The sequence below is a fragment of the Anomaloglossus baeobatrachus genome, chromosome 1, assembly GCF_048569485.1.
Source record: "Anomaloglossus baeobatrachus isolate aAnoBae1 chromosome 1, aAnoBae1.hap1, whole genome shotgun sequence".
Classification (NCBI taxonomy): domain Eukaryota; kingdom Metazoa; phylum Chordata; class Amphibia; order Anura; family Aromobatidae; genus Anomaloglossus; species Anomaloglossus baeobatrachus.
Window position 1 is genome coordinate 178,865,567 of NC_134353.1, and position 25,439 is coordinate 178,891,005.

The following is a 25,439-nucleotide window of genomic DNA, read 5'->3' on the forward strand; positions in this document are numbered from 1 at the left end:
TCCCCCCCCCCCCCGCTCGCTCTCTTCTCCCCCCCCCGCTCGCTCTTTTTCCTCGCTCTCTCCTGGCATGGTCAGTACAGAAATCTCTCCATCGTGGAGGGGTGAGAGGGAGTAATAAACATGGAGTCCCTACTGTGTCTGTGTATTTATTTCTAATAAAGTATTTTTCTCTGTGGGATGTCTTTTTTTTTTTTTTTTAAACCCTTTGTTGGAGATTCTTAATGGCCAGGTTAAACTTGGCCTGACATTAAGAATCTCGGGCTTTATACCAGCTGGTAAAACATAGCTGGTATTAACCCCTTATTACCCAGCGTGCCACCTGCCACCAGGGCCACTGGAAGAGTTGGATACAGCGCCTGAACATGGCGCTTCTTTGAAAGCGCCATTTTCTGGGGCAGCTGTGGACTGCAATTCACAGTGGGGGGCCCAGAAAGTTTGGGCACCCTGCACTGTGGATTCCAAGCCCCAGCTGCCTAGTTGTACCTGGCTGGACTCAAAAATTTGGCGAAGCCCACATCATTTTTTTTTTTTTTTTAATTATTTCATGAAATTCATGAAAAAAAAGGGCTTCTCTATATTTTTGGTTCCCAGCCGGGTACAACTAGGCAGCTGGGGGTTGGGGGCAGCCCATAGCTGCCTGCTGTACCTGGCTAGCATACAAAAATATGGCGAAGCCCACGTCATTTTCTTAAAAACGTTTTCAGGGAAAAACCTTTATAAAAAAAAAAAAATGCTTCCCTGCATTTCTATTGCCAGTGAAAGTAACACCAAGCAGCGGGGGCTAGCAGCCAGTAGCTGCTTTGGTTACCCTTAGCAATACAAAATGCAGCGGGAGCCCACAAACAATGTGATTTTTTTTGTTTTTTTATTTTTAATGAATTTTTTTTTAAAAAAAAAATCGGCATGGGCTTCGCCCATCGAGCACCAGAGCATTTTACTGCTCAATTCATCCCAAGTAATCAGATGACTCCAGTGTCGGCCGATTACTTGTTCTGTGTCCCCCTGCATCCATCGCAGCGTGTACGGGCTGTGAGGTCAGCGGAGTGGAGACAGTGACATGCTCTGCTCTGACACATAGTGTGCTGCATGTCACTATCTTTCTCCACTCTGGCACTTGTTGTGCAGATGACCGGATGCTACATGTCACTAACTGTCTCCACTATGGGACTTGTTGTGCAGGTGAGAGTGTATACAGTTGGTACTATGCAGCAGAAATCACAGAGTGGGGCAGTTAGTGACATGTAGCATCCGGTCACCTGCACAACAAGTCCCAGAGTGGAGACAGTGACATGCTCTGCTCTGACACATAGTGTGCTGCATGTCACTATCTTTCACCACTCTGGGACTTGTTGTGCAGGTGACCGGATGATACATGTCACTAACTGCCCACTCTGAGACTTGTTCAGGTGAGAGTGTATACAGTTGGAACAATGCAGCAGAAGTCACAGTGGAGCAAGTTAGTGACATGTATCATCCGGTCACCTGCACAACAAGTCCCAGAGTGGATATAGTGACATGCAGCACACTATGTGTCAGAGCAGAGCATGTCACCAACTTGCTCTGCTCTGTCACCTGCGGTGCTGCATGTCACGTTTTTGCCACGATTTGGTGCGTTTTTTTGCTGCGTTTTTGCTCACTGCATGTTTAATCAGTGCACAATGCCATTAAAGATTGTTGATGAAAAAAAAAAAGGTCTGATGTCATTTCCTTATTCAAAATGTTCATTGTATGCAGGAGAGCAGACAGCATCTGCAGAACTACAAGGCTCAGCATCCTCCATTCACTAGTGTATGCAGGAGAGCAGACAGCAGCTGCAGAACTACAAGGCTCAGCATCCTCCATTCACTAGTGTATGCAGGAGAGCAGACAGCAGCTGCAGAACTACAAGGCTCAGCATCCTCCATCCAGGACTGTATGCAGTTTTTTACCCAAAAAGAAAAAAAAAATGACATGGGCTTCGCCATATTTTTGTATGCTAGCCGGGTACAGCAGGCAGGTACGGGCTGCCCCCAACCCCCAGCTGCCTATTTGTACCCGGCTGGGAACCAAAAATATAGAGAAGCCCTTTTTTTTTTAATTATTTCATGAATTTCATGAAATAATTTAAAAAAAAATATGACGTGAGCTTCGCCTAATTTTAGTGTCCAGCCGGGTACAACTAGGCAGCTGGGGATTAGAATCCACAGTGAAGGGTGCCCAAGCTTTCTGGGCACCCCCACTGCGAATTGCAGTCCGCAGCCACCCCAGAAAATGGCGCTTTCATAGAAGCGCCATCTTCTGGCGCTGTATCCAACTCTTCCAGCTGCCCTGATGCCGGGTGGCTCGCTGGGTAATAATGGAGTTAGGGCTAGCTGTAATTATCAGCTAGCCCTAAGCCCGAAATTCATGGTGTCACGCCAATATTAGACATGGCCACCATGAATTTCTAGTAATGATAAAAAAAAAAAACACAACACACAGAAAAATATTTTTATTAGAAATAAAACACAACACAATTAGTGACTCCATCTTTATTGAAATAAACCCCCCTCCACAGTAATCCTGGGTCAAGGGTCCCGCGCCGCCCAATCCAATATCATCTGATCGGTTTGCTGGAAGGCAAAGCGATCAGATGATGTGTCAGGTTAAACTACGTGAATCACATCACACATCAGCTGATTGTATAAAAGCCAATTATACAATCAGCTGATGCATCAGTGCAAAAAAAAAATAATAAATAAATAAATACTCACGTCTGTGCTGATTACCAGCAGCTCCTGCAGGGGAGTCTGATCCTGGCCCATCACTGCAGGAGCTGCCGGTAATCAGCTGATGAAGTCCCCTGACGGCAGGATCAGCTGATAGCCGGCCGGGCGCGAAAAAGCCGGCGACACCACGAGAATCGATCAGCTGATGCGTCAGGTGACTGCATCAGGTGATCCACCGCCAGGTCCTGCAAGCTTCGTACGTGCCCCGGGGAGACTGCACACAGCCGAAGCGGCGGTACGGAGACGGGCTGGAAGCAGGCATGGCACCCGGACCCTGCAGACAGGTGAGTATGACATACACACACACATACACACTCACACACACACTGTATATATATACACACACACATACACACTCACACACACACTGTATATATACACACACACACTGTATATACGCACACACACTGTATATACGCACACACACTGTATATACACACACACACTGTATATACACATACACTGTATATACGCACACACACACTTTCTTCCCCTGGCTGTGTAGAGCTGCTGCTGTCTGTGTGATTGATCTGAGTGCATCCACTGGGAAGAGGCAGGGAGGAGGGTTTGGGTGGGAGCAGAGTGGGTGTATTAGACACAATGGGTGTGTTAGATAAGCTAGACACCGCCCTAGAGCCACAAAGAGTTCTGGGACTTGTAGGAACTGAACACAGGAAGTCAGAGGAGAGATTAACCCCATCAGAGCTGGAGCCAGCAATGAGCATGTGCTGCTAGTGCACAATAAAAGGTAATTTTGCTGAAAAAACATAATAGATGTGTTGAGGGTCACATATTAGCAAGATTTATCAGAAAAAAAAAAAATCAGTTTTGGTAACTGGACAACTTCTTTAAGGCTTCTTTTTCCAGGGTCACCCATTGTTATCAGTGCCTGATTCTGAGTATAATGCGGCTGCAGTCCAGCTCTGCTTCTCCATGGTTTTTCCATACACTGCAATTCTCCAGCCATCAGCTATACATGGAATCGCAGCACGGCACCATTCAATGTTAGTAATGCTGTGCTGCACTTCTCTGGGCAGGTGGGAGGTCCGCCGTACAGGGAAATCTTAGATGTGGCGCTAAGGACCCCTAATTTTAAGGACCACTAGGAGTCCGAGAAACCTCCCCACAGATGAGAAAATTATGTCCCTTCCTAGTGATATACCATCAGTTCATCATGTATCAATAGCCCTTTGTTGAAATGTAATTAGTGCTCAGTTGGATCCCTGAATTAAACAATACTATTAATGGGTTTTGTAATAATTTGATTTTCGATCTTCCTCTGATATATCCGCACTAGTGAGCTGAATGTGGTGTCCTGGCTACTATTGGCAACGCTCTAATTAAAGGAAATCTGTCCACTAGGTTTTTGACAGCTAATCTGAGAGCAGCGTAATATAGGGGTCAGAGATCCTGATTCCAGCGATGTGTCACTTACTGGGCTACTTGTAGTTCTGATAAAATCACTGCTTTATCAGCAGGAGATTATCACCAGAAGACTATTGCAGGCAGAAGGAAATTGCAGGCAGCATGAAAGAATCATGAATAGCCGATGGAGAGCGAGGTCGGCTACCATTACTTACCACACTGGTGCTGGACGTGCGGTCTGTGAGTGGAGGATCCTGCACTGGGGATTGCTTCAGCGTGCAGGCGTTTTAAAGGAAGTGTGGGCGTATACTGTCATTATCACTTCCTGTCAGTGGAATACAGGAAGACGGGCTGGTGGAACGCACACCGCGCATGCGCAGTACGCGTCTCCGGCCCGGCCCCCTGCTGGTGCGTCATAGGGACTGGCATGTTGTGCCTGGATGATTACTAGCATAAACGAACCACTATTCACGTGCATTGGTGTGAGTGAGAGACATTATCCTAGTCCGGAGTGCCATAGGAGATATGGGAGAAGGTGCGTTTATCCATGGAAGTGCTGGCTAGTGCTCAATATCAGGACATGCTGCAAAAAAGAGGGATACATGTCAGTGAGACAACATTGTACATATATGCTGGTCATATATAAAAAACAGACATATGCTACAGAAGAAATTATCCCATATCTATGGGTGTCATATTGATATTGATGTCTTCCGCCATTTATTCTTTGGCTCACGCCTTGATGTGAGTGCATACTGACATACCAACAGTGGCGAGTGGCACACTGGACTTACTGAAATCTCAGTCAGACTACCTCCTTCCTTTTGTACTTGCTTAACCTGATATTTCTCTCATTATTTCCTGGCATTCTTCACTCTTCCTCTCTTCTCTGGTCTTCCCCCCCCCCCCCCCCCTATGGTCGGTCTTCCATTTAAATCAACCACTGTCACATGAGCACTAATTAAGTGAATCCCCAATCCATGCACAGAATACTCTTGCTACCATAAAGTGTACGTTTTTTTGTTACATTGTACAAGTAGAGGGTAGCTATATCCTCATACCACAAGATTGTATCACAATATGATATGACATGTCTCTACCCTACTATGATGTCATTTATATACTATCATTTTGTTGTTGGATTCATTTTGTCAATCTTGTATATATGATATTGATTTTTGTTTTTGTTCATTATGTTCAGATAAAGTCCAGTCTGACGAAGGCCTACAGCCGAAACGTCGACTTATTTGGACGAATCATATTTAATAATTTACAGCACATTTTGATCAATAAAAAGAAATTTGCATTATGAACAGTCGCATGATTTTCTTCATTTGGGAGTAATAGTGTGCCGGGGTACTCTTTACTTTTGACTGTTTTTTCCCCTGAGCACCTATATAAAAAGAAATCAGTGACGCAGAGCTTCTCTCCAATTGCAGCTCTCTCTGCAGCCAGATGTACTCAGCAGTAGAAAAGGAAGACTTAGTTACTTTCCTCCCGGCAGCGGGGCTCTTAGTGTGGTGGCTGCATGGCGGCAGATCACTGTTTATCTGCAGAGTAACCCCATATCTGTAGGTTAATATCATTTTATTACATTGTAAGACCGGATTCTGTACATCTCTCTTGCCCACTTTGTCATCCACTTGTACGGGTAGTGTCCTGTGCATCCTCTAACTCACAGTAAGTTTCCTCGTCGCCTCACTACTAAGCAAACACCAACCCATTCCTAACAACTACCAGTCATGAGCAAAAGAACAATTGTAATGTCATTTACAGAAAGGTTAACCTGTAAAAAAAATGTTTAAATTAACTACCGGTAATTAAAATATAGCTGCTCTCGATGTTGTTTTGTTGGCAGCATTTTCTGCATGATCCTGAAACAAAGGAGTTATATCTCCCGATAAGGCTACTTTCACACATCAGTTTTCTGCATTCAGGCACAATCCTTTTTTTTTTTTTTCCTGATCCAAAGGATCCGGCAAAAAAATGTAAAACCGGATCCGGTTTTTAACGGATCCGTTATGCCGGATGCGTAAAAAACCGGATCCGTTGCATCCGTTTTTCCATTCGTTTTGTCCGTTTTTTTGATGGATCAGTTTTTTTTAATTAATTTGGTGCATGCGCAGTTAACAAAAACTGATCCGGCAGCCGCATCCATTTTTTACCGCATTGCGCCGGATCCGGCGTCCATAGGCTTTCATTGTAAAACACGCCGTATCGCGCCGGATCTGGCGCGATGCGGTTTTTTTGCCGGACAAAAAAACGTTGCAAGACACGTTGCCTCCAGCCGCCGCTTTAATTTTTGCCGCATCCGGAAAAAAACGGATGCAACGCAAAGCCATCAGGTACAATCCGGTAACAATGCAAATCTATGGGGATAAAACGGATGCGCTACCGGATCCGTTTAACCCGTTTTTTTCCGGATTGTACCTGATGGAAAAAACTGATGTGTGAAAGTAGCCTAAGTTTCATGAAGCCCCTTCACTCTTAGAGGTTGTCTACTACTTTTACATGGATGGGCCTCTCCTTTGATGACCTATTCTATGTCTGATCGACCGGGGTCCAACACCCCACACCCCCGCCACTCTTTCAGCATCAGCAGCCGGAAATGCTCAGGTACAGAACTGCCCCTCTTCTGCTAGCAACTGCGGCCAGCTACTACACATCTATCTCCCATTCAAATCAATAGGAGGCGGATGTGCAGTATGTGACCATGGGCACTATCAGAAGATGGAACAGCTCCGTAACTGAGCATTTCCAGCTGCCTACTGCTACCGCCGCTGGCACCAAGAGCAGCTGGTGTGCGGGGTGTCGGACCCCGGCCAAAAAGACATTGATGGCCTCTCCTTAGGGTAGGTTAACAATGTAAAAGTAGTGGACAACCTCTTTAACCTTGTGGTCAAGGCTTAGGCTATGTGCACACGCTACGTTTTTTTTTGATGCTCCGTTTTTGGCCGCTAAAAACGCACAAAAACGCACCCGCGGCAAAAAAAAGCATGCGTTTTTACCGCTATTTGGTGCATTTTTGGCTGCGTTTTGCTGCGTTTTTGATCTCTGCGTTTTTCTGCGTTTTTCCAATGCATTGCATAGCATAGAAGGAAAACGCAGAAAAATGCAGGAAAGAATTGACATGTCCATTTTTTTTTTTTTTAAGCTCAAAAACGCAGCTTAAAAAAAAAAGTTGTGTGCGGACAGCAAAAATGAGAACTCATAGACTTTGCTGGGGAAGCAGTCATGCAGTTTTGAGGCCAAAAACGCACCCGAAAAACGCCGCAAAAAACGCACTGTGTGAACTTACTCTTAATGATATTTTGTCCTGCTGGGACAGAACACAGCAGGGGAGGCTTCTGCTGCAGGAGATGGCCTGAAAGCCAGACACAAGACAGTGAGGAGGGGAAGGAGACTGAGCTTCAGACACAAGACAGTGAGGAGGGGAACGAGGCTGAGCTTCAGACACAAAACAGTGAGGAGGGGAACGAGGCTGAGCTTCAGACACAAGATAGTGAGGAGGGGAACGAGGCTGAGCTTCAGACACAAGATAGTGAGGAGGGGAACGAGGATGAGCTTCAGACACAAGATAATGAGGAGGGGAACGAGGCTGAGCTTCAGACACAAGATAGTGAGGAGGGGAACGAGGATGAGCTTCAGACACAAGATAATGAGGAGGGGAACGAGGCTGAGCTTCAGACACGAGATAGTGAGGAGGGGAACCAGGCTGAGCTTCAGACACAAGATAATGAGGAGGGCAACGAGGCTGAGCTTCAGACACAAGACAGTGAGGAGGGGAACGAGGCTGAGCTTCAGACACAAGATAGTGAGGAGGGGAACGAGGATGAGCTTCAGACACAAGATAGTGAGGAGGGGAACGAGGCTGAGCTTCAGACACAAGATAGTGAGGAGGGGAACGAGGATGAGCTTCAGACACAAGATAATGATAATGAGGAGGGGAACGAGGCTGAGCTTCAGACACAAGATAGTGAGGAGGGGAACGAGGATGAGCTTCAGACACAAGATAGTGAGGAGGGGAACGAGGCTGAGCTTCAGACACAAGACAGTGAGGAGGGGAACGAGGCTGAGCTTCAGACACAAGATAGTGAGGAGGGGAACGAGGATGAGCTTCAGACACAAGATAGTGAGGAGGGGAACGAGGCTGAGCTTCAGACACAAGATAGTGAGGAGGGGAACGAGGATGAGCTTCAGACACAAGATAATGATAATGAGGAGGGGAACGAGGCTGAGCTTCAGACACAAGATAGTGAGGAGGGGAACGAGGATGAGCTTCAGACACAAGATAATGAGGAGGGGAACGAGGCTGAGCTTCAGACACGAGATAGTGAGGAGGGGAACGAGGCTGAGCTTCAGACACAAGATAATGAGGAGGGGAACGAGGCTGAGCTTCAGACACAAGATAATGAGGAGGGGAACGAGGCTGAGCTTCAGACACAAGACTTTTATTATTCATTTCTTTTAACTATAATATGAGACCAAATAGCATTAAAAGAAAAGTAATCAAAGGAGAAATTGCTGGGGTCGTTTTCCTATTTCATGCACTTTCTGTATTGAGTCATGCGAAGCGCTGTAAAGAACCCACAATATAGTTCACACATTCTACAATGTATGTACAATATTTTAGTCTGTGTTTACCCAGTTTTTTCATAAAGAACTCCACAAACCGCAACTAGAAAACTGGTCACTAAAGTCTCTGAGCTTAAGACAAAGAGTGAATGATCTCAGTCCCGTTTATACATTAGTTTTGTTGTCCTGTACAACCTTTATTCATCTCTCTCATATGGTATTAGACATATGGGGAAAGATATTGCAAGTTATCAGGCCTCATAATCATGAATTGTCTATTCAAGGAGTGTTAAAACCATGGCCAACTCCTCCATCCTAGTTGAGGGACCATTTTTATTTGTGGATCATTTGCTCAGGTATGTAAGCTAGATTAGAAAAAGTCACTTTGTTTCATGTTTTCCCCACTATCGCTACCGCATTTATTTAAATCTATGTACTGACATATATTTGAGAAGCATCATTAATGGTATTAAATTGCTGTCCGCAAAGTTTGTGGCTATGGAAATCTGGGTGCTATAGGTCCACATAGGTGTCCTATTTACACACTAATTGACCTCTGATCAGCTACATGTTTGCTGGTGATTTACTAGTGTACAATACACGGTCTCGGGCAATTCATTCAGTGCACATAGGTTAACACTGTTCTCGGCAGCACATTGTTCTTGGCAGTACTCTGTGTAAACGTAGGGCTAGGGAGAGAACGGAGAAAATGATAATAAGTGATTTGAAAGGTTGCTTGTTTTCCCAAGCACTTTGGTACAATCCTCTTCTTGGAGGTTTAGTGACCCCTTTAATCATGCTTCCAAGTCTCAAAATTAGGTCTCATGCAGGCATCCATGCAAATTGGTCCGATCTGGGATGCAATGCATGGACCGGCTGCACATCTCTTGATCAGAGCGTGACTGCGCCAATCGGGAGGCCCCGTGGCCAGTTCCTCTGTGCGGTCCAAGATTGGATCGAGTAGCACAGTTGTCCGCATGAGCCTTTAGGGTAAGACCACACCACATGGGTGCTACATACGGCGGTGACCCTGGTAGCAAGTAACTTATGGTGATGTTGGGCATGGTAACAATATTCTGTCGCAGCTGTCAATTCCTGCAGTTATGGTAAATGCTCTTAAAGGGAACCAACCAGTAGGATTTTCATATATAAAGTAAAATCAGTGCTATACTGGCCCTAGGATGCTGAATGTAACCATACCTTTTGTTCTGAGCTTGAATGTTTTATTTAAGAGATATATGTAAGTAAAGTTACAGAAATGCACTGATATTTGATTGACAGATGCAACAGGAAGGGAATATGTGAGTTGGGTCTCGCTATCTATTCCCGCCCCTGTCTGTTTGATTGCGCTGGAATTAACATATATGACGGTAACGGGGAGGAAGGTCAATCGGGCAGACAGGAGCGGGAATAGATACCAAGACTCGACCTACATATTCCCTTCCTGTTGCACCTGTCAGTCAAATAGCAGTGCATTGCTGGAACTTTACTTACACATATTTCTTAAATAAAACATCCAATCACTAAATAAAAGCTATGCTTACATTCAGCGTCATAGGACCAGTATAGGACTGACTTTACTTATATATGAAAATCCTGCTGATTGGACCTCAAATTTCTCTGTATTATAGTTATGGCTGGCGGAGTTTTTTCTCTTACATTATCAATGCTATTTGTTTATTTGTTTTTTCTACATTTCAGTTGAACTTACTGAAAGCTGAACAGATGAGACGACTGGAGAAGGACAGGGTGAGCGATGCCCTGTGCATTACAAATGCTGCTGTCTCCGCACTGTTCCCTTGCCTTACTCCCATCACTAAGCTTGCCTTGTCTGATCTGTAAATTATAGCACGTTCTCTTGTTTGATCATTTGATCACAGAATGCATTTCCCTATTGGCTACGGTCATTACACTATATGATCCTGCTTCATCATGGTTACACTCATTTTTATAGACTTAATTATGTAAAGATCCACTAGAGGGCAGCAAAACACCAGCATTAAGGCCCTGTGCGCAGTTACCGAATTTTGCCGTTGATTTTTTGCGGTTTTGCTGCATGTTTCGCTGCAGAAAATGTTCATAACATCTCTGCAGTGAATCACCAGCAAAACCTATGGGAAAAAAAATCCTGTGCGCACTAGGCGGAATTTGACAGCTGCATGTTTTGCTGCGGGATTCCCGCAGCAAAAACAATTGCATGTCAATTTTTTTCCGCACATCGCTGCGGGATTTCACTCCATTGACTCCAATGTAATCGTGAAATCCCGCAGGGAATAACGCAGGCAACAACTTCTGTGCGGTTCACTGCGTTTTCCTGCGTTATTCCCTGCGGTACTTCGCGGTTTACCTCCGGTAATGTACATCTCTTGTCTGCGGTTTTGCAGCGAAGTGATGTCATTACAGGAAGAGGAAGCCGTGCAGAGAGTAAACACACACGACACAGACACATCACAGACCTAGAACACACAGACACATAGAACACACATAGAAAGCAAACAGAAATATAGAGAACAAAGCACGTGGGCTCCGCTGTATATTTACCATCCAGCCGAGGTAAGCACACAGCGGCGGCCCGGTATTCTCAGGCTGGGGAGGGAGAGGGGCAGGGTTAATGTCCCCCGCCTCACTCCCCCTCCCGCAGCCGAGAATATCAGCCGCAGCTGCCCCGGCACTGTCGCATGCATTATGCGGCAGTACCGGCGTTTCCCTGGCTCTTCCTGCCGCCGTGTAGCAGTGGCAGTCAGGGTAATACAAGGAGTTAATGGCGGCGGATCACCGCCATTAACTCCAGGCTTGATCATGGCAGTGTCTGTGACAGCTGACATTATCAACCCGTAAGTAAAGTGAATAAAACACACAGAAAAATCCTTTATTTTAAATAAAACACAAACAAGCCTCGTTCACCATTTTATTACCCCCTCCCGAAACAAAGCTCCGGCGTAATCCACAGCTCCGGCATAATCCACAGCTCCTGCGCTGCTTACATCCAACCGCGACTGATGCACAGCGCTGAATGAATGCAGCCTCGCAGCGAGACAGCAGAGGTAATTACCGGTCATTTCCCACGGCCGGTAATGTGAACTCACTGCCGACCGTGGGAAATGCAGCGATCTGTCCTATCTATCTATCTATCTATCTATCTATCTATCTATCTATCTATCTATCTATCTATCTATCTGTCTGTCTGTCTATCTATCTATCTATCTATCTATCTATCTGTCTGTCTCTGTCTGTCTGTCTATCTATCTATCTGTCTATCTGTCTGTCTGTTTGTCTGTTTGTCTGTCTGTCTAGCTGTCTGTCTGTCTGTCTGTCTATCTATCCCTCTATCTATTCTTCTGTCTCTTTATCTATCTAAAAGAAGGAAATTATTTTTTTTTTTATTTTTTTTTTTATTTCAATGTGCTGTATTGCATTGAATGCAATAAAGCACATGTACCAACCCGCACGCGGCAAAACCGCGGCAATACCGCGAACAATACCGTGGTAAAACCGCAGCAAACCACATGCGGTTTTCGGGTGCGGTTTGCCGCGGTTTTTTACCACGGGTGCGGTAATCTTTCAGTGCCTGCGGAATTTTCTTGAGAAAATTCCATTTTCTTTGTCGCTCCATTGGGAGACCCAGACAATTGGGTGTATAGCTTCTGCCTCCGGAGGCCACACAAAGTATTACACTGAAAAGTGTAACCCCTCCCCTCTGCCTATACACCCTCCCGTGCATCACGGGCTCCTCAGTTTTATGCTTTTGTGTGGAAGGAGGCACACATCCACTCATGCATTCCCATTTTAGTCAGCAGCAGCTGCTGATTTTATCGGATGGAAGAAAAGTGGGCCCCCACGGGGCCCCCGGCATGCTCCCTTCTCACCCCACTACGTCGGCGGTGCTGTTAAGGTTGAGGTACCCATTGCGGGTACAGAGGCTGGAGCCACATGCCGTTTTCCTTCACCATCCCTTAGAGGCTCTGGGAGAAGTGGGATCCTGACCGGTCATCCATTCACTGGGACCGGGCTCCCTCCGCAGCCCCTGTGGGAATCTGCCGGACAGGAGTCTATGTATCCTCAGGGACAGGGCCCTGCATCTAAAGGTACTCTGTGTCCCCATGGGGACTGTGCATGGAGCGCTTGTTTCACAGACGCTGCAGCAGCTGCTGGTTTGTGAAGACCGGGACTTCCGCGCCGACCGAGCCTGTTTGTCGGCTGCGGTATTAAATTTAGTCCCCGGCTTCATTGCGGCCTAGTACCATAACTCCCGCCCCCGGGCCTGCCAGTCAGGGGTAAGGGCGGGACGGTCGACCTGACGTCGGCAGTGAGGACTGGAGCATACTTTAGGTTTCCTCCCCCCCCCTCACTGATCACTGTGGGGCCCCAGATTCCCGCACTTTACTAGTCGCCGCCCACGGCTCCGTCCTCCCCTGAGAGCTCCGGCAGCCATTTTTACACACATTCTGCCGGTGGAGGATTTCAGGAACGAGCTCTGCAGCTCTGGGAGACCTAAGGCAGGGAATCTGGTGGACACACACTCCGCTTTGGGCGGTCAGTAAGCCACACCGGTCACCCGGTGCTGGTCCCCCTAGGGTGCCGGAGTGTATATATATATATATATATATATATATATATATATATATATATATATATATATATATATATATATATATATATATATATATATATATATATATATATATATATATATATATTTGTATATATTTTCTCTGTTCGGCCGGGTTGTTTACTTTTGGCTATATACCCTCAGTGATCACTCTCCTAGGATACAACAGCATGTCGTCCACAAGGAGCAAGGGCGCTAAGGCAAAGGGTTTTTTTTGCAACCTGTAACTCTTGTGGGGCTATGTTACCTGCGGGTTCCACCTAACCTCACTGTGAGCAATGCTCGACCCCTGTTGCACTTGCTCAGCCGGAGCCTCGGTCACTAGTGGGCCCCTCGGATCAGGCAGACCCTCCTGCTTCCACTGTCCAGGCGGCAGGGACAGAGTTTGCAGTTTTTGCTGAGAAACTCTCTGAGTCGCTTTCACAATCCATGGCTCAGTCTATGGACAAATGGTCTGCCAAGCTACTAGAAGCCTTGCAGTCCAGACCGGTCCTTATACAGGCCCCGGGCACTGTTGGATCATCGCCTCCAGGCCCCTCTCGGTCTGCGCCGCAGCGTGCTCCTGGGGTGGCCCCTAGGTCTCACGTGGAGGACTCCTGCACGGACCACAGTCCCAGACCGGCTAAGCGGGCTCGCTGGGAATCTTCCCCGACTTCCTCACGCTGCTCGGGGTCTCAGCTTGAGGACTCTCTGGAGGACGAGGCGGACGTCGCAGCTCAGGGCTCTGACCCTGACGTTGCCCTCAATCTTGATGCACCTGAGGGGGACGCCTTAGTAAATGATCTTATATCGTCCATTAACCAGATGCTAGATCTTTCTCCCCCACCTCCACCTATAGAGGAGTTGGCTTCGCAGCAGGAGAAACACCAGTTTAGGTTTCCCAAACGTACACGGAGTGCGTTTTTCGATCACTCTAACTTCAGAGATGCTGTCCAGAAGCACAGAGCATTTCCGGACAAGCGCTTTACTAAGCGCCTTAATGACACACGTTACCCCTTCCCCTCTGACGTAGTTAAGGGTTGGGCTCAATGTCCCAAGGTGGATCCTCCAGTCTCTAGACTGGCGGCTAGATCTGTAGTATCAGTTGCAGATGGCTCATCGCTCAAGGATGCCACTGACAGACAGATAGAGCTCCTGGTGAAATCCATCTATGAAGCCACAGGCGCGTCTTTTGCCCCGGCCTTTTGCAGCCGTGTGGGCACTCCAAGCTATCTCAGCTTGTCTGTCTGAGATTAATGCGGTCACACGTACCTCTGCTCCGCAAGTTGCGTCTTTGACTTCTCAGGCGTCGGCTTTTTCGTCCTACGCCATGAACGCCGTCCTGGACTCTGCTAGCCGTACAGCGGTAGCATCCGCTAATTCGGTGGCAGTCCGCAGGGCCATGTGGCTACGCGAATGGAAGGCAGACTCTGCTTCCAAGAAGTTCTTAACCGGTTTGCCGTTTTCTGGCGACCGATTGTTTGGCGAACGATTGGATGAGATTATTAAGGAATCCAAGGGAAAGGACTCGTCCTTACCCCAGTCCAAACCGAAGAGACCTCAGCAACGGAAAATACAACCGAGGTTTCGGTCCTTTCGGCCCTCAGCCAAGTCCCAATCCTCCTCGTCCAACAGGCCGGAGAAGGGCCAGAGGAACTCCTATGCGTGGCGGTCCAAGTCACGCCCCCAAAAAACCGCCGGAGGCACTGCCTCCAAGGCGGCCTCCTCATGACTTTCGGCCTCCCCGAACCGCTCCTCGGTCGGTGGCAGGCTCTCCCGCTTTTGCGACGCCTGGTGGCCACATGTCCAAGACCGATGGGTGAGAGACATTCTGTCTCACGGTTACAGGATAGAGTTCAGCCCTCGTCCTCCGACTCGTTTCTTCAGAACATCTCCGCCCCCATCTCGGGCCGGCGCATTTTTTCAGGCTGTGGGCGTTCTGAAGACAGAAGGAGTGGTGATTCCCGTTCCCCCTCAGGAACATGGTCACGGCTTCTACTCCAACTTGTTCGTGGTGCCAAAGAAGGACGGATCATTCCGTCCCGTTCTGGACCTCAAACTGCTCAACAGGCATGTGAGCACCAGAAGGTTTCGGATGGAATCTCTCCGCTCGGTCATCGCTTCGATGTCACAAGGAGACTTCCTAGCATCAATCGACATCAAGGATGCTTATCTCCATGTGCCGATCGCACCCGAACATCAACGCTTCCTGCGTTTCGCCATCGGGGACGAACACCTTCAGTTCGTGGCACTGCCTTTCGGCCTGGCGACAGCCCCACGGGTCTTCACCAAGGTCATGGCATCCGTTGTGACGGTCCTACACTCTCAGGGACACTCGGTGATCCCTTACTTAGACTATCTCCTAGTCAGGGCACCCTCCCGGGTGGCGTGTCAACACAGCCTGACCGTCGCTCTGGCGACTCTCCAGCAGTTCGGGTGGCTCATCAACTTCCCAAAGTCCAAGTTGACACCGACCCAATCACTGACTTACCTCGGGATGGAGTTTCATACTCACTCAGCGGTAGTCAAGCTACCGCTGGACAAACAGCTTTCGCTGCAGACAGGGGGGCAATCTCTTCTTCGGGGTCAGTCACACCCCTTGAGGCGCCTCATGCACTTCCTGGGGAAGATGGTGGCAGCAATGGAGGCAGTGCCCTTCGCACAGTTCCATCTTCGCCCACTCCAATGGGACATTCTCCGCAAATGGGACAGGAGGTCGACGTCCCTCGACAGGAACGTCTCTCTTTCCCTTGCAAACAAGACGTCACTTCAGTGGTGGCTCCTTCCCAACTCTCTGTCGCAGGGAAAATCCTTCCTACCCCCAACCTGGGCTGTGGTCACGACGGACGCGAGCCTGTCAGGGTGGGGAGCGGTTTTTCTCCACCACAGGGCTCAGGGAACCTGGACTCCGATAGAGTCTTCCCTTCAGATCAATGTTCTGGAGATAAGGTCAGTGTATCTAGCCCTAAAGGCGTTCCATCGGTGGCTGCAGGGCAGGCAGATCCGCATACAGTCGGACAACGCCACGGCGGTCGCGTACATCAACCACCAGGACGGCACGCGCAGCCGTCAAGCCTTCCAGGAAGTCCGACGGATTCTGCTGTGGGCGGAAGCCACAGCCTCCACCATCTCCGCAGTTCACATCCCGGGCGTAGAAAACTGGGAAGCAGATTTTCTGTCGTCAGGGCATGGATGCGGGGGAATGGTCTCTTCACCCAGACGTGTTTCGAGAGATCTGTCGCCGCTGGGGAACGCCGGACGTCGATCTCATGGCGTCACGGCACAACAACAAGGTCCCGGCCTTCATGGCACGGTCTCAAGATCACAGAGCTCTGGTGGCGGACGCGTTAGTTCAGGATTGGTCGCAGTTTCGACTCCCTTATGTGTTTCCTCCTCTGGCGATGTTGCCCAGAGTGTTACGCAAGATCAGATCCGACTGTCGTCGCGCCATTCTCGTCGCTCCAGATTGGCCGAGGCGGTCGTGGTACCCGGATCTGTGGCATCTCACGGTGGGTCAGCCGTGGGCGCTTCCAGACCGCACAGACCTGCTGTCACAAGGGCCGTTTTTCCATCTGTATTCTGCGGCCCTCAACCTGACTGTGTGGCCATTGAGTCCTGGCTCCTAGCGTCGTCGGGTTTATCTCAATTACCTCACTCCGAAGAGTGTCGGAGCTTGCAGCGCTGTCATGCAAATCCCCTTTCCTGGTTTTTCACCAGGATAAGGTGGTTCTGCGTCCTGTCCCGGAGTTTCTCCCTAAGGTGGTATCTCCTTTTCATCTCAATCAGGATATCTCCTTACTGTCATTTTGCCCTCATCCAGTTCACCAGTGTGAAAAGGATTTGCATTCATTAGATCTAGTGAGAGCACTCCGGCTCTACGTGTCTCGCACGGCGCCCCTGCGCCGTTCAGATGCGCTCTTTGTCCTGGTCGCTGGCCAGCGTAAGGGTTCGCAGGCTTCCAAGTCAACCTTGGCTCGGTGGATCAAGGAACCGATTCTTGAAGCCTACCGTTCTTCGGGGCTTCCTCTTCCTTCGGGCCTGAAAGCCCATTCTACCAGAGCCGTGGGTGCGTCCTGGGCATTGCGACACCGGGCTACGGCTCAGCAGGTGTGTCAGGCAGCTACCTGGTCTAGTCTGCACACCTTCACAAAACACTATCAAGTGCATACCTATGCTTCGGCAGATGCCAGTCTAGGTAGGCGAGTTCTTCAGGCGGCGGTTGCCCACCTGGAGGAAGGGGTCGTTTTTCGGCTCTCTTTTATTGAGGTATTCTTTTACCCACCCAGGGACTGCTTTTGGACGTCCCAATTGTCTGGGTCTCCCAATGGAGCGACAAAGAAGAAGGGAATTTTGTTTACTTACCGTAAATTCCTTTTCTTCTAGCTCCTATTGGGAGACCCAGCACCCGCCCCTGTTCCCTTCGGGCTGGTTGTTCTTTTGTGTACACATGTTGTTCATGTTGAATTGTTCTTTTGGTTATGGTTTCAGTTCTCCGAACATCCTTCGGATTGAATTTACCCCAGACCAATTTATAAGTTTCCTCCTTCCTGCTTTTGCACCAAAACTGAGGAGCCCGTGATGCACGGGAGGGTGTATAGGCAGAGGGGAGGGGTTACACTTTTCAGTGTAATACTTTGTGTGGCCTCCGGAGGCAGAAGCTATACACCCAATTGTCTGGGTCTCCCAATAGGAGCTAGAAGAAAAGGAATTTACGGTAAGTAAACAAAATTCCCTTCTTCCAGTGCGCACAGGGCCTAATAAACAGACTAATAAGCTCTGCGATGACAATATTATTACTAAAGCTTTTCAGTGAACCCTAAGGCTATGTGCGCACGCTGCATTTTTTTGACACTGCGTTTTTGTGCGTTTTTTGCTGCAAAAACCACACCCGCTGCAAAAACGCATCAGTAAAAACGCATGCATTTTTGCCGCGTTTTGGTGCGTTTTTGGCTGTTTCGCTGCGTTTTTGATCTCTGCGTTTTACTGCGTTTTTCCAATGCATTGCATGGGAGGAAAACGCAGAAAAACATTGACATGACCATTTTTTTTCCAGCTCAAAAATGTAGGAAAAAAAAAAAAGTTGCGTGCGAACAGCAAAAATGAAAACTCATATAGGCTTTGCTGGGGAAGCAAAGTCATGCAGTTTTGAGCACAAAAACGCGCAAAAACGCCGCGAAAAACGCACTGTGCGCACATAGCCTAATTGACAGTAGCTTTGTGTTATATTATGGCAGAGGGCGTAGCCTGCAGGCGGCTGTGTCCCTGTCTGCAGGCTAAATGTACGCTCAGATCCACACCACATATCACAGGGATTTACAGGATACAAGTTGATGGGGTTTTCCAAATTAAAATAGAAAGAAATCTGCACTAGAATTTGGGGGAGCTGTGGACCTGGGACTTACCTAAGAAGGAGATCAGAAGGGAAGATCAAGAGATCACACTTGCACTGTCCGGCAGGAATATATCACAGCTTAACAATTAGAATATTCTGTGTAGTAAAAAGGAAAATAAAAACATCATGGATCAAACAAAGGCCATTCCAGTTTGGACAGAACCTTACACTAATGATGTCCTAATTCCCAAATACTTATGCAGGATCTTTGCATGTTATGTAAGTAGATAACTAGAATTTCCTTGAATTCTCCTAAATCTTTGTTTGCACGCTTCCGCTCTGTGCCAGTCATTGCACTGGCTGCCCATACGCTATAGGATACAATTTAAATTGCTTGTTCTCACCCACAAAGCTCTCCTGAGTGCAGCACCCACCTACCTCTCCACCCCCATATCTGTCCATCACCCTACCCGTTCTCTATGCTCCGCAAACGACTTTCAACTAACATCGACACTAATCCGAACCTCCGACTCCCAGCTCCAAGACTTCTCCCAAGCTGCACCAATCCTCTGGAATGCTCTACCCCAAGAAACTAGGACTATCCACAACTTACACAGTGTCAAACGCTCCCTAATAGCACATCTTTTTGGGGTGCTCTATCACCCTTTCTAATCAAAGTCAATGCATATATATCCCCTCCACTATTACTCAGAACATAATTCTCCCTCAAACTCCACCTCACCCAAACGCATTACAAGGATTGGCTGGTTACCTCTCATGCAGCCTTGTCTATCTCCCATTTCTTCAAGATAGCTGTATAAAAATCACTTTAGGCTGCGGTTCCATTGCATTGGAGTCACATTATCACCACTAGGGTATGGTGATCACGACAAGCAAGTAGCAAAATATCCAGATGGTCCTGTCTTGATTTTTTGTCCCAGTCCTCTTGGAGATCAATACCACCCCAATCACCAATATTGTGGTGTGATTTAGCAGCTGCACAAAGTAAACTTTTGCCACATCGCAGCCTAAGTCTCTGTGTCGCCCGCAGCCATGAAGTTTGTTGAAAAAATGAACGCTATTTAAGAAGTATTGTCATTGTTTTTTTTACGTTTACAGTTGGAGCGGATAAATCGCGCAAGGGAGCAAGGCTGGAAGAATGTGATTGGCTCCGGAGGAAGTGGGGACATGAAGGTGAATACGTCTAAGGCCTTGTGCGCACGCTGCGGTTTTTGCCGCAGATTTTCCCCTACAGGTTTTGCTGCAGAATTTTTGCAGCAAAAAGAATGTGCATGTCACTTCTTTTCTGCAGGTACCTACTGTTTTTGCCCTAGATAATAGTAAAAAAAACGCAGGGACCAACCCGCAGAAAAAACGCGGCAAAAACGTGGGTGCAGTTTTACTGCGGTTTGTGCCGCGGGTGCAGTATTCTGCCAGAGGGTGCGGATTTTTCTTAAGAAAAGTCCATTTTCTAGTGTGCACATAGCCTAAGGGGTACTTTGCACACTACGATATTGCAGCTGCGATGTCGGTGGGGTCAAATCGAAAGTGACGCACATCCGGCGTCGCTGTCAATATCGTAGTGTGTAAATCCTTGATGATACGATTAACGAGCGCAAAAGCGTCGTAATCGTATCATCGGTGTAGTGTCCGACATTTCTATAATTACGCTGCAGCGACGGTACGATGTTGTTCCTCGTTCCTGCGGCAGCACACATCGCTGTGTGAGAAGCCGCAGGAGCGAGGAACATCTCCTACCTGCGTCCCTGCGGCACCCGCCGGCTATTGCGGAAGGAAGGAAGTGGGCGGGTTGTTTACGTCCCGCTCATCTCCGCCCCTCCGCTTCTATTGGCCGCCTGCTGTGTGACGTTGCTGTGACGCCGCACGACCCGTCCCATTAGTAAGGAGGCGGGTCGCCGGCCAGAGCGACGTCACAGGGCAGTTAAGTGCATGTGAAGCTGCCGTAGCGATAATGTTCGCTACGGCAGCGATCACAAGATATTGTACCTGCGACGGGGTCGGGGACTATCGCACTCGGCATCGCAAGCATCGGCTTGCGATGTCGTAGTGTGCAAAGTACCCCTTAGAGTCCTCATAGGGATTGTACATTAATTAAAGACAGAAAACCTAAGTAATGGGTTAAATCTCACTCACACTAGCGCTGATCCTCCTGTGGTCAGTGACTTCAGCTGTCATGTGTGTCCCTATTTCAGCGTGTCAGGGATCCATGGGGTTAAACAAATACCACTATGGCCCATCAGAGCATTAGTGCTGGAGCAAAAGGTAATGTTGTTTTTAGTTTTAGAACATTTCCTTCAGATAGTTTAATTTCTTAAGCCGCGCATACATATTAGATGGCTGTCAGACAAACCATGGTCCGGCCGGCAGCCATCTTGGTAGCTTTTCCCAATATATTGGAGCTTTCACTCAGCCGAGAGCTTCTGTGTCTCTCAGAGCTACTGCAGACATTTCAGGATGAACAAAAGGATTGACATTCTGAAATCGACCATGCCGCATCCTTAATTCTGACAATCCATTGTCCGAAGATCCCAGTAGTATTAGACTGTCAGACGAGCCCATCTAATGTATATGTGGGGCTTTACACTCTCGGACAACCCTATACCGTATTTTTTGGACTATAAGACGCATCGGACCATAAGAGGCACCCTGGTTTTAGAGGAGGAAAATAAAATTTTAAGCAAAAAATGTGGTCATCACACACTGTTATGGGGTGAGGATCTGCCGCGGACACGGTTATGGGGGGTAATGTCCCCAAATTCTCTACTAAGGTACCCCATCCTGGTAATGATCCTCCTGCCTTGTATATGTACCCCATCCTGGTATAAGCCCTTATCCTGCTATATACCCCCATCCTGCTATATACCCCCATCCTGCTATATGCCCCCATCCTGATATTTACTGCCATCCTGATATATACTGCCATCCTGATATATACTGCCATCCTTGTATATGCCCTTATCCTGCTATATACCCCCCATCCTGATATATACTGCCATCCTTGTATATGCCCTTATCCTGCTATATGCCCCCATCCTGATGTATACCGCCATCCTGATATATACTGCCATATTGATATATACTGCCATCCTTGTATATGCCCTTATCCTGCTATATACCCCCATCCTGCTATTTAGCCTGTATCCTGTATCACACACAAAAAATTAAACGTTTATACTCCCCTTTCCTCGCTTCATGCAGCATTGCTCCTCCCCCTGTCTGTGGTGGCAGCAGCGCCGCTGTTCTGTGTGGCGCAGTCACGGTCACTTCCCTGCAGCACCTCAATGTCCTCCGGTCTGCCGGTCAGCTGACCTGCGTGACTAGCGGCGCGCACAGCGATGACGTTATCGCTGTGCTCACCGCTCTCTGCACAGATCAGCTGACCGGCAGACCGGAGGACATCGCGAAGCTGCACGGAACTGGCCGGTGAGTGTACCGTACTTATTCACTGCCCCCCCGCACTGATGATGATGCGCGGGGAGCAGTGAATACAGCCGCACATGATCACTCCAGGCTGTAGTTGCCAGGGGTGATCACGGCCGGCTGTTTAGTATGCGCGCACCCCCCGCCCATCATCCCGCCCACCTGTCAGCGCCGGCTTCAGGGCTGAGGGATGATGGGCGTGCATATGAAATGAGCGGGTCCACGTGGTCACGGCAGGCGCTGCCACAGCCTGCTCATGCCCCCGATGGCCCGCTCCACCGCAACACCCTCATTCCTGGCCGCAGCCCTATAGTCAAACCATAAGACGCACCCCCCCACTTTCCCCCAGCATTTGGGGGGGAAAAAGTGCGTCTTATGGTCCGAAAAATACAGTAAATTGATTGCTAGAAGGGGTTATCCTTCTAGCACAAAGGAGCTTTCCTAGTCCCTGAAAATCTCCAGCTCTGTTTATCTATTTAATTCAGTAGGGTAACAATAGGAGTTGTCCTCTTAAAAGACACAGGTTGTGTGTGTCTAAAATGATGCATGTACATGAGATGCTTACTACTCTTTTCTTTAACAGGCGCCATATTTTGGGGGTGGAGGAGGAGCGGCACCTCCACAGGCTGCAGTCCGAGCATCCTATGAACATTACCATTCTATACTTGACCAGCTGCAGAAACAGAAGCCATCAGATGACAGAGAAGTCAAGCACAGAGGAGAAGTCCAGAACCCTAATGCAGCACCTAAGTATGTGATCAAGTGATGAGCTACTGAGCGTATTAGCCCCAGAGAACAGTGCGTCACACAATATCTGTATGGTGATTGCCTGCAAATCATTTTGGTGGTATGTCACGTGCTGGCCACTATAAGAATTATAGTTTCATAGTTTTTAAGGTTGAAGGTAGACTTAAGTCCATCAAGTTCAATCCGTAGCCTAACATGTTGATCCAGAGAAAGGCAAAAACCCCTAGGTCAGACAGTAAGCTCCATATTAGGGGAAAACGTCTTTCCCAACTCCACATATAGGCAGTCAGACCGGGACGTGGCGGCAGTCAGACCGGGACGTGGCGGCAGTCAGACCGGGACGTGGCGGCAGTCAGACCGGGACGTGCGGCAATCAGAATATGAAACTTCTAAGGTGCTATTGCCCTATTCAGGTGGACAGGGCAACCAGTTAGTTGTGCTCAGTACAGCTACAGTAAATCTCAGACAATGCAGATAAACTATGTTTTGTTTTGTTTTTTCTTTTCCAGTTGTGGTCAGAGTTCTTAGCACCACTGAATAACAAAGGGGACCTGTCACATTATACATGCAGCATGGTATAGAAAATAAAAAAACAAGTAGTATTATCTCTAGGTGTGAGAAAGGATTCAGTATAATTTGTATTAAATTCATTACATTCTGTGGTGTTGTATCATATCCAGTGGGTGGTTCTCCTCACTGATTGACAACCATTTCCGCATGCACAGCCATACAGGTCACTCACCGTGTACATGAGTCAAGTGCATGTTCCGCTTTAAAAAAATGCAATTCTTGCTGAAACGTTACACACAAAAATTAATATTGATCTAGTCAGCTCCCCCTGGTGTATAACACCCTGCCTGCAGATCAGATAGCATCTCCAACATCACAGGTTCACCTCACATACACCATGTAAAATATCTGCTAAAATAAAGAGTTTTGTGAAATTGCCGGATATAATATATATAATATATATATATATATGTGTATACAAAAAACAAACCTGGTGAGAAGATATTAAAAAGATTTGCATCCTTTGTACAAAAACAAGTTAACCTGTGATAGGAATTTCGTCTCCTCTGTTACTGCTTTGACAATAAATATAAGACTTTAGTTACCCTATTTATGATGACTTTCAGGGCTATAAGGACAGCTTTATTTCTTGTCACTTGTTTGCAGTGGCAATGACAAGACACATATCTCAACAGAGCAGAGGCTATTATTACCAAGCACAAGCAGTCTACAGGAGACAGTACCACCTCCAAAGACATTGGCTTCCTGACTTCAACAGTTTCAAATCTTATCGAGATGTTTTCTACTCATGAACTCTTTCTCGGATGTGGTAGAAAATATAAGCAAGAACTCTAAGGCCCCTTTCACATTGCGTTTTTCTCTACGTCCACAGGTCCCGTCGGGGCATCCGTCTGGACCGCCCCTCCCCCACTCTGCAAAGCGTGCTCCGGACGCATGCGCCCAACAGGGCCATTCACTGTTATGTTTTGTACCATTTTTGCACATATACGTTTCTGCAGACGGACACCCGAACGTACTCTACATTCGGGTGTCCGTCTGCAGAAACGTATATGTGCAAAAAATGGCACAAAACAGAGCACACGCTAACACCGTGCGCTCCATAGCAGTGAATGGCCCTGTCGGGCGCATGCGTCCAGAACACGCTTTGCAGAGTGGGGGGAGGGGCAGTCTGGACGGATGCCCCGACGGGACCTGTGGACGTAGAGAAAAACGCAATGTGAAAGGGGCCTTAAAGTTGTATATAAATGTGGCAAAGAAACTGTGTAAAATCCAAAGCACTTCAGGTGGAGCTGGAGACATCTGGAAGATGGTTCCATCTGTACCATATACCGCACTCTTGACAAAACCGAGTTCTATTGGCAAATGCGTTAAGGAAAGCAAAGAGTAGTCTGAGGCCCTGTGCGCACAACTGCGTTATTTGCCGCAGTTTTTGCTGCAGAAAAGGTGCGTTTTATGTTCACAACTTTTCTGCAATCCTTCCCCAGCAAAATCTATGGGAAATCCAAAATGCTGTGCGCACACTGCATTTTTTTCTCCTACTGGTTTTGCTGCAGCAAAAAATAAGTAGCAAGTCACTTCTTTTCCGCAGGTACCTGCGTTTTTGTCATAGATAATGGTAAAAACCGCAGGGACCAACCCGCGGAAAAACCGCAGCAAAACCGCAACAAACCGCAGCAAAACTGCATGCGGATTTAAGTGCGTTTTTGGTGAGGTTTTTGCCGCGGGTGCGGAATTCTGCCAGAGGGTGCGGATTTTTCTTAAGAAAAGCAAATTTCCCAGTGCGCACAGACCCTGAATTGTGCTAAAAGTTACATAGACAGACCACAATTGTAGGAAAATGGTCTACGAACCAATGAGACCAAAGTAGAGATTTTGGGCAGTGATTGCCAGCGTTTATGTTTATAGACAAGAAATTAAAGGCAATAAAGAAGACTGTACCCTACTTACATAGAAGCCTGATGGAGCAGCCATAATGTTGGGGGCTGCTTTACTGCATCCAAGGCTGGAGCCCGCGATTGTGTTACAGGATCTATGGAATTAGGATTTTCTTTGTCGCTCCATTGGGAGACCCAGACAATTGGGTGTATAGCTTCTGCCTCCGGAGGCCACACAA

The 25,439-nt window shown here is 47.8% G+C and overlaps 1 protein-coding gene across 3 annotated transcripts in view; it reads left to right on the forward strand.

Moving 5' to 3' along the window:
- Window positions 1-25,439, forward strand: part of NEK1 (NIMA related kinase 1) — a 282,342-nt gene that overhangs the window by 92,660 nt on the left and 164,243 nt on the right. For all 3 annotated transcript variants that reach the window (XM_075347215.1, XM_075347229.1, XM_075347221.1), the window contains 3 exons: window positions 10,389-10,436; window positions 19,727-19,801; window positions 22,632-22,798. In XM_075347215.1, coding sequence (XP_075203330.1) covers window positions 10,389-10,436; window positions 19,727-19,801; window positions 22,632-22,798 — 290 coding nt within the window. The remainder of the gene's footprint in view (window positions 1-10,388; window positions 10,437-19,726; window positions 19,802-22,631; window positions 22,799-25,439) is intronic.